Source organism: Pinus tabuliformis, chromosome 1_2 (genome assembly GCF_031772625.1).
Source record: "Pinus tabuliformis cultivar Carrire ecotype Pingquan chromosome 1_2, CPIR1, whole genome shotgun sequence".
Taxonomy (NCBI): Eukaryota; Viridiplantae; Streptophyta; class Pinopsida; order Pinales; family Pinaceae; genus Pinus; species Pinus tabuliformis.
In genome coordinates this window covers 580,171,741-580,181,953 of record NC_142298.1, presented here as the reverse complement: position 1 = coordinate 580,181,953, position 10,213 = coordinate 580,171,741, and the positions used below count along the sequence as shown (strand labels likewise).

Here is a 10,213-nt window from a genome sequence, read left to right as displayed (position 1 = left end):
ACACTGTGTACACAATTTAACAAGCTCCAACTTTGTAATATTGGAGAAAATATATTTGCATCACACCATGTCTTGATTTTCTTATGTGGAAATGGGGTTGCTTTGTCCTTTATGGCAGTTTATCCCAAGTGGCAAACATGGAGATCACCCAACACTCAAAAATAAATGCACATTGGAACTATCATTCTTGATTAGGTTTGTTGGGGTTAAATTGAGTAGTTTATTTCCATATTGAATCCATAGTTGATCTATTACAAACTTTGTGATATGGATATTCCTATGTTGGGAGACATTTATGAGCATATTGATTGTATTTTGGAAATAATTCACTAGATTCTTGAAGAGTGGGACCCTTTTTTGTATGGCACCAATTAAGGGGATAATTATCAATAGATGGGACATATAAAATATCCCTTTGCATTAATTAGCCTATTCATTGAATCCAAAGTATACAACAAGGCTTAATTGGATAAATTTGGGAATGAAAGGAAAGCTCCAAACAACAAAGTTGATGGATTCAAAGCAACAATTTCTATCATTTGTCTTTAACCAAGGGATCTCTATAGAACTAATTTACTACATTTATCACAAGGAGTAATCAATTTGAGAATGAAAATGTACTCGTTGATATGATTACTATGAATCTTATTGCATGTTGATCATATTCTATTCTGAAACTTTGAAATTGCAGATGCTTCCACCTCAAGTTTTTTCACAAGTTCCCAACTTCTTAGTAGAAAAATGACTATGGAGCGCTTATGGGTTCATCCATTCAGTGAAGAGCAAACAAATTGCATCAACTAAGGTAGGGGATCTTGTTTACAATCAATCAAATCTTCACTTGATATCTCCATATAGAGGCAGGGCTTCAAAGTTGTGGGATGTGATTCCCAAAAATGTACTCATCGATATGAGTACTATGAAACTTATTACAAACTTATCATATTCTACTTTTGAAACTATGAATTGCAGACACTTTAATATCATGCTTTTTTGCAAGTTACCAACTTCTGAGTAGCAAAACTACCATGGACCACTTGCGGGTTCATCCACTCAATGAAGAGAAACAAACTTTCATCAACAAATTCAAGGGATATTGTTTACAATCAATAAAATCTTCACATGGTATCTCAATCAGTGTTACAGGAACTGATCCCCCCAGGTTCAGAATCTAAAACCATGCACTATGTGGATCCCTGCCCAAACTACCCTAAAAAGTCACGTCCTTGATTTTTCAGAACTGTAATTCCTCAAATTTTTCATGCTTCCTCAAATTTCACCCAAATATGAAATTTGCTAACTGAAAAAAAAACCTCAAAAATGTAGAAATGATGAATTTCTCCACCATTTCACAAATCTAGAAGTTGGTATGGAGTTCATGTTTGCCTTCCTCTTAGTATACATAGATTGAAATCAAATTCTACATTAGTGGTAAATGGGCTTAATCCTCAACCATAATTGATTCTCATATGTCTCAATAGTTTGTGATTAATCAAATGGTTGGTGAGGTATATTGTGTTGCACTGACCATGTTGGTTATATTCAGTTGACATTTTTGTTCATTTGGTAAAACCCTTAGAAGCTACGTTTTAGAGTGAATTTCGTAGTCATGCTACAAACATCTTTGACATGTTTGGTTAAGACGAGTTTTTATTCTGTGAAAAATGACATTCTCCAGATCACCATTAAGGGAGGGTGTTATAGTTATATTTTGATTATTTCATATATTAAAGTTATAATATATTCTAAGTTAGTAATTAAATGACTTAATTTGCATGTCATAAATACAGTTTTGTTCGATTATATTAGCACTTAACTAATAAAGTAATTGTACATTATTTTGATATAGGACATTGTCTTCTTATATATGCGTTGACATCAACATGAATTGGATATGAATGAAACATATCACTCTCTCTTTCAATATATTTTGGCTTGCATTCTTTGTAAACATTCTTGATTTAATTTCTTCATACTTCATGTTTTTTCCCATTTAGGATTAAAATAGAACAATTATCAGGAGACAGAAAAGTCCCTAAATCCATAAAATAAAAAATAAACATAGCTAATGTTTCAAACTCATTCTTGGCATTTAAGGCATACCTCAAGAGCGTTTTTAGCATTTGTTTATGTAATAACTCCAACATATGCATTCGTTGTTGGGACCAATAATAGGACCTGTAATATGTAATGCACATACAACTTAGAGGACACATTAAACAATTTTAAGAAAAATCACACTAGATATATATAATAGATTGAACGCATAATTTTGAATACCCATCTTATGAAAAGCAGGATGATACAAGGAACTTGGAAAATAGTATTGAAATAAAAGCACTAGTAAAAACCAATTTGACCTAAAGGAACCATTGTCAAAAGAGGATATGTGGAATTAAAAGTCTATTATAATCCACCCAACCAATGCTTCTACTTGATTTTCATTAACTCTATGCATATTTATATTATCAAGGTTGCATGCACTATATATACTCCAACTAGTTTCCTCAATTTTATCCTCAACATAAAGAATGTTTGAGATGATGTTGCTAAGGCACTACTTTCATGGAAACTATAATATTAAATGTGAGTCAATTTCTAACCCCTCTCCTTAATGGCCATTTTTCATACAAGTTGCCATGTTAGCTTAAGGAGATATTATATAGACTACATGATTCACAAAAATGAGTGGTTTCTTTAATTGAATGGTAATGAATGTCACCAAGGGACAAATTCTTTAAGAGATGAGAAGGTATACATATTGAAATCCCAAGGAACAAACCCAATGAACATGCCTAATAGAAACTAAAGATGTGCAAGATATATTATATGTAATGGGCCTAAAGAAGAAACTATAGACAATAAATCAAATACTAAAGCATCGCTCCAAGATTGAATCTAAAGTCAAAATGATTCCATAAAAGACAAGAGGGACAAATAGAAAGTGTTTGCAAAATTTGTTTAAATTGATCTTCACGAGTATACATATACAACAATAGGGAAAAAAGCATTGGTGGCTGAAAACATTTCTGAAAATCAGCTATGGCATAAAAGGTATGGATATCTTAAGTCCCAAATTTTGACCTTTTAATGAAATTTAATAGGGCTCATGGCTTTCCTCAAATTCAACATGAGTTATTGTGAATCTTACATTTTAGACAAGCAACATAGAGAAAATTTGAGAAAAAAATATTGCATTTGGAAATTGTGGATAGTGGCCTTCATGATACCATGAGATTTTAGTCATTGGCAAGTGCAAAGTATTTTATGCCATCCATCGATTCCCTTCCAAGAAAAATTTGGTTGTGCTTTCTCAAGTACAAGTTATCAGCTTTCATAACACTAAAGAAAATCAGAGCAATTGATGAAACTTGAAACAGAAATTGAAAAGGAGATTAAGGTTCCCAGAAAATAGAGTTTGAGAAAATAAATTCTAGTTACTTCTACTGTTATTACAATACTCAAGGTATTTTCACAATGGAACTATAGTGTATAGAGGAAACGAGGACCATCATGGAGATGGCCAATAGCATCGTTATCCCAGACAACTCTCAAACAACTTTTGGGTTAGAGAAATCTACACTACATACAACAATGTAATCATTCAAAAGAAGCCCCACAAAGGTTGTGAGAAACATCTCACCTACAAATTCATAAGTGGTAGGAAACCATAAGTAAATTGCTAAGTTTCAAGTATACAAATACATGTGTGGATACAAGTATGATATCTGGTAAGGATATTGAAATTTTTTAGAACAACCTATATATTTTATCACTAGGAAACAAATTTTCTTATATAAACAAATGTATGTGAACATGCAAACAAAAGAGAAAATTTCCAAAATGTCATTCATGAATTTGGAAATAGAACCAAAAATATAGTTCTCATTAATATTAGCAAACTTGATTCGCAAGCATTACATACAAAATGAGTTTTTTTCCACTATACTTATAATGCTCTAGATTATATACATTACATTTAATACAAATAAGAAATTATATGTCATCAAAAATATCTTCATTAGACTTTACTTCCCCCTCAGTCTCCAAGTACTTATACTCTGCAAAAATTAGGTTTTTGGTGAGTTCCCTTTGCTTCTTTCAAAATTTTACTTCAACTATTGATTTAAAGCACATGAAGTGTCTTCACATTGGGAATTGGTCTCAACGACTTTGTTTCTTCTCCACCCACTGGTTTGTTTAGTTTTGGATGGGGGATTACACCATCGAGTCTTACCCATACATAAAATCACTTGCCCTATTAGAACTGGGTTTTTGTTAATGCTCCCCCATTTAACTAAAAATATTAGCCCATCAGTGATTTGTGAACTTTTCCTGAGCATTCACATTAGGGGTTCTAGCATAGTAGTTTTCTTTGTCTTCTAACCTAGGTCCATAGACTCAAAAGTAAGTGTTCAGCCACTCAAAATTATAACTCTAGAGATTTAAAATACTATAACAGAATACATTAATTGACTAAAACATCTCAAAACAAGAGAAACACCTAACCTTCCCTACCCCATCATTCTATAGAAGAGAATAATAATTGGCATATTCATAGACTCAAAAGTAAGTGTTCAGACACTCAAAATTATGACTCTAGAGGTTTAAAATACTATAACAGAATACATTAATTGACTAAAACATATCGTGATGAGCTGTCCCCTGAAATTCAAAAAAATTTCTCCGAAATTGAGTCACTGGGATAAGAAGTGACCATTCAAGTCACCCGGAGCCGAACGATTCCCTCTTTTTCGCCCCTATAGATCCTTGCCAACCAATGTAATAAAAAAAGTTTCTTGTTTGTAATTACAATTTACAGATGAGTGGAACATGTGAGATATGGTTGTGGGAATTATTAAGAGAGCACAATTTCCAGATTCGTGGAGATGTGATTGATGAACTGGTTCAAACTGTTCATACATCTATATAGATCATTAGACGAGGCCTTGATCTAGATGATGCTAACTATCTATCCAGGTATTATCCATCCACAAATAATAAAGTAGAATAACTCAATTTTGCCAAGGAAAAGCGTGCTAATGCAACATGCCAACAAGTGGTTGTAATCATAATTAATCAAGATGGATGAAAAAGGGTTTTGGTAATCTTCTTTTCAATTGCTATTTCCAAACCCTTCCATTGAGCCATATATTCTACTTGATTATTGGTTGCTACTCCGAGAACCCATGTATATTGATACTCTATTTTATCGTCGAGTCAAAAAATAACCCCTCTCGCTCCTACCAACCCTAAATGGTTTAATGATTAATAAGAATTATCAGTATTATTATTATTTTAATTTCATATTTTTTAACTAACTAAATAATTAATATTTTAGATAAATATATTTAATCAAAGCATAAGTAATACAAAATCGACAATAAAAAAATTTAACTAACAAGTTTAGGAATATTCAATTTCTACCCTTCCCCACGAAATTTGAACCTTGTCACCTTGTGAAGACTAAACGCCACACAAACCGATTGGTTTAAATCTCATGGGTAATTATAAGATTTAGCCTGATTACATTATCATTTACAAATTCATTAAAGTTGTTTAAACTAATTAACTAATGCAACCATATAAATTAAATGGTTGGTAGATGCTTATATACATCCTCTCTTCCTCTCTCTAGTAATATATATATTAACTAACTTTTAAGATCATCATCGTCGTCATTATAATTATTATTAAAAGAATCAATATATAAGTTAAAACAAAGTAACTTTTAACATCATCATTACAATTATTATTAAAGAATTAATATATGAGCTAAACATGTATAAATTTAAAAATGCATATAACAAGATTCTTAACTATGGAGATTCTTAAGCTATAAGTAGATTTTGTTGCAATATCATGACTCAATATTATAACTTACTAATACCAATTGTCCAAACAACCATAAGTTATTTTCATATGACATTTTCTTAATTCCCTTATAGTAACCCATTCCTGAAATCTTCTTTCATTCCTTAACTCTTCCTTCCCTTATATTAAGATAAACTTAACTCTTCCTTCCCTTATATTAAGATCTCTTATTTCCCTTATATTGATATAAAAACATGAAAATATGATATTAATATTGATATATGAACATGAAAATATGATACTATTATGGAAGTGGAAACCTAACCCACACACGTGGGTCTTAACGCTAGGGTACCGGTTGAACAAGTTGTCGGCTTTAATAAGCCCTAACGCATGTCATATAAAAGGGGGCAATCCAGTGGCGTTGACGGGAGGGTGTGGGAGACTCAAGAAGACAGGTAGCATTCAAATACACGAAACTTCTTCTCGTGGCTCAGCGTTTTTCCTTAAAAGAGGGAGAGTTTTTATTTGTGAAAATGAAAGGATTGCCTACAATGGACGGGTTTTACTCTTCCATTGGAAAGCGAGCACGCAGGGAAAATGAGGTTCCAGAGAACATTGACTCTGGAAATAAGAGGCGGAACTCTGGAACTGGTAGAGAGCGAACTCTGCCTGGCGCTGACAGTACTGTGTATCGCATACTATGCCCTGTTAATGTGGTAGGAAGTGTTATAGGAAAGGCGGGTAAAGTTATAAAATCTGTGAGTCGAGAGACGCGTTCGAAGATCAAAGTTATAGAAGCTGTTCCAGGCGTTGATGATCGCGTGATAGTAATCTTCAGCTCACCGTCAGGCAACGACAAGGAGAAGGATTGCAATGAGAATGAAGTTGAAGTTGAACCTGTACTGTGTCCTGCTCAGGATGCTCTTCTTAGAGTGCATTCTGTTATTGTTCAACAATCTTCTTCTGCTAGAGATAATGACGCCGACGACAAAAAGAGACAACACAATGCTCGGTTGCTGGTTGCTAACAGCCAGATTGGAGGTTTGATTGGAAAAGGTGGAAATAACATTCAAAAATTGAGGAGCGAATCCGGGGCACAAATTCAGATACGGCCAAAAGATGAGTTGCCAGGCTGTGCGTTTAGTTTTGGTGAAGTCGTTGTCATATCTGGAGATGCAACCGCTGTCAAGAAAGCACTGTATAAAGTTTCAGCTTTTCTGTATAAACACCCACCTAAGGAGCAAATTCCATGGACTGATATTTTATCTGCAACGAACCCAACTTCACTCCTTCCTTCCGGTGTGCCCGCATTATTTACTCCGCCAAATTATGTTCCACAACGAGATTCACTGTTTGCTCATCACAGTTCAGGTGCTCCAAGAGTAAATGGTACTTATGCCTCCGGTCATTTACTAGCACTGGGAGGATATGGAAGTGAAGCTCGAAGTTCAACATGGCCTCTTACTTATAACCCTGCTCTTCCCATTGCTCCAAAATCTGGGAATTCTGCTGTTGAGAAAAGTCCGGAGGAGTTTTGTATTCGAATAGTATGCCCAAATGATAAAATTGGAGGTGTGATTGGTAAGGGCGGCAATATCATCAAAAGCATGAGGAAAGATACAGGAGCAAGTATTAAGGTTGAAGACGCACAATCAGATTCAGATGAACGTGTAATTGTGGTTTCTTCAACAGAGTTGGCTAATGATGGTGTTTCACCTACGCTCGAGGCAGTCCTCCAATTGCAAGGAAAGACTAGTGGAAGCACTAATGACAATGATGAAGGTGGCATTTGTACAAGGCTTCTTGTTCCGCCAAAGCACATTGGTTGCCTTCTTGGTAAAGGTGGCAACATCATCAGTGAGATGCGGCAGCACACTGGAGCAAATATTCGCATATTTCGCAAAGAGGAGCGACCAAAATGTGCCTCCCAAAATGAGGAGCTCGTTCAGGTTTCTGGAGACCCGAGTGTTGCTAGAGATGCACTCATCCAAATTACAAAAAGATTGAGGGCAAATATTTTCAAAGATATGGATGGTGCTACCAACTCCCACACCTACACAGTGCCTCCTTTGTCTAGTCTATCTGTGCCCAGTGCGAACCCTCTTTCATCATCAAATTATGGCACTAGGCAATATGATCTAGGATTTCCAAGGTAGATCAGGTGCTCCATTATAAAATGTTTCTTATTTTTTTTAATCATATACATTATGATTATCAAATTTGAGTGTGCTTAATTTACTTTATTTAAATTCATCGGGTTAAAGAAATAAATTGAAGAAATTGTTTGTGTTTTTTTTGGGTAACATTTGAATTATATTGGCCTAAACAAAAACTAGTATGTAATAAAAATATGATGTGGAGAAAAAATTTAAGTGGTAAGCATACATTATAACAAAGAAGATCAAATCATTCAATAAAATGATTAAAGGATTAACAAGATTTAGACGGCAAGTATTGGTCCGTGTCTTGAAGATTCTACTCATGATCTATGTCCTAAGGGCAAGTGTTAGTCCATGTCCACACATTGGTATACATGCTTGTAAAAAATGTTTGTCCATGTCCATGCATTAATCAACATTCTCTCATCAAATGTTGCTCCATCTCCATGTATTGTTGGGGAAAAAGAAACTTAACAACAATATATACTAATAAAGCACCATGTTAGTGAAAAATGGAAAGACAAAAAAATTGTATTTATAGCTAAATACTTCTTGGAGGAGCAAATTATAGAAGATAAAACCATTGAAGATAATGTTCATTTGCAAGTTGTAGAAAATAGAGGCCCGTAAGAAGTGGAGATTATGATGCATCTCTTGGATATGGAAGAAGGTGATATAATTTACAACATGGTTAGACTAAGGACCACTGTCAAGAAGATTCCCACATAAACCAAGGTGGAACTTTGCCTAAGTATGGTGAGAATTGACTTCATAAAAAGCATCTTGATTACTGAAGTGAGAAAAATGAAGGTGAATATTACGACTTACATACAAACGTGTTTGGTTATTGAGGTGAACACAAATTTGGAGTTGAATATTACAAAGGAAAGTGGGTTGGCACTTCATGCGCTTGAAAAATCATCCCTTGTGGATGGGGAGAGGTTGGGAGTGATTGATGGAAATGAATAGTCTATTGAGAGAATGAAAAATTGGATGTGAATGTTTCAAGTGCATGAATGGGACATTATGAAGAGTTAACAATGAAAGAAAAGTAAAATAGAGAATAATGACCTACCTCCTGGAGATTCTACTCATGAGCATCCAACAAACCTCTTGGAGATTCTACTCATGATCTACATCCACATCGTAAGTGTTGTTCCATGTGCATGCATTGATCTACATGCTTGTGGCAAGTGTTGGTCCATGTCCATGTATTGATATACACACCCATAACAAGTATGGTTCCACATCCATGCATTATTGAAGCAAAAGGAAACATGGCCACATTATATACTAATGAAGGGCCATGTTCTTTTATTAGAATGGTTATTAAAAGAATGAAAGAAGCAGTGGACAGAGGTAGTGGAGGAATATTATGTTTTCTTATTTATTCCATAAATAGCATAGGGGTGTTTACTAACGTGGTTGATATACAATGATCGACGTCCTTTTCATACACTAATTGGTGTATAAAAGATGGAAAATTCCATTGATCAGCGTATATCAACCACATAAAAATGTTTGTGATAGTTACAACCACATTCAACCATAAACACCTTGGTTGACCATGTTTGACATTTCTAACTATTTTTTACCACAATTGATAATTATGAGTCGTTAGAGCATGGAATGTTCTAATTTGATTATGGTTGGCCAATGATGACCATGCTTGATCATGGTTGAGCTACCAAAATGTGCTTCTGGAAATGAGGAGCTTGTTCATATTGGAGTGCCCAATGTTACAAGATATGTACCCATCCAAGCTACAAGAAGGCTCAAGGAAAATATTTTCAAAGAGAAATATGGTGCGCGAAACAATGAAACTGTACTTCCTTTATCTAATTTGCCTAGTGGAATTTCTATTTCATCAAACTATGGTACAACACAATATCATTTAGAATTTCCAAGAACTTGGTAGATCAGGTTCTTTACTGTAAAATGTTTCTTAAAAGTAAATAAATTGATTGTACATAGAATTTGATATCTTATTTTATATTTATAATTAAAAAAAATTGTAAAATAATTTATTTTTTATAATTGAATAATTATAATAAATTTCTCTAAATGGGAGAATTTCATAAGTTAAAAGAAATTTTTTGCCTTTCAATATGGTTATTATACATACAAATTGGCTTTTGAATATGTAATTATGAAAATTATATTTTATAAATAATTAACAAAATGATTCTCAAAACATAATAAATTTATCTTGATAAAATAATTTATTCCCTTTCAAT

General features: G+C 33.8%; 1 protein-coding gene across 1 annotated transcript; it reads left to right on the top strand.

The window, feature by feature from the left end:
* Window positions 1-6,368: 6,368 nt before the first annotated feature.
* Window positions 6,369-7,973, top strand: LOC149206948 (KH domain-containing protein At4g18375-like). The gene has a single exon (XM_089397866.1). It carries the CDS (start codon window positions 6,369-6,371, stop codon window positions 7,971-7,973), a length of 1,605 nt encoding a protein of 534 aa, XP_089253992.1.
* The last annotated feature ends 2,240 nt before the right edge of the window (window positions 7,974-10,213 follow it).

Bases quoted from the DNA above. Each gene is read 5' to 3' on its own strand.
- LOC149206948 (XM_089397866.1), top strand. From the start codon at position 6,369: ATGGACGGGTTTTACTCTTCCATTGGAAAGCGAGCACGCAGGGAAAAT.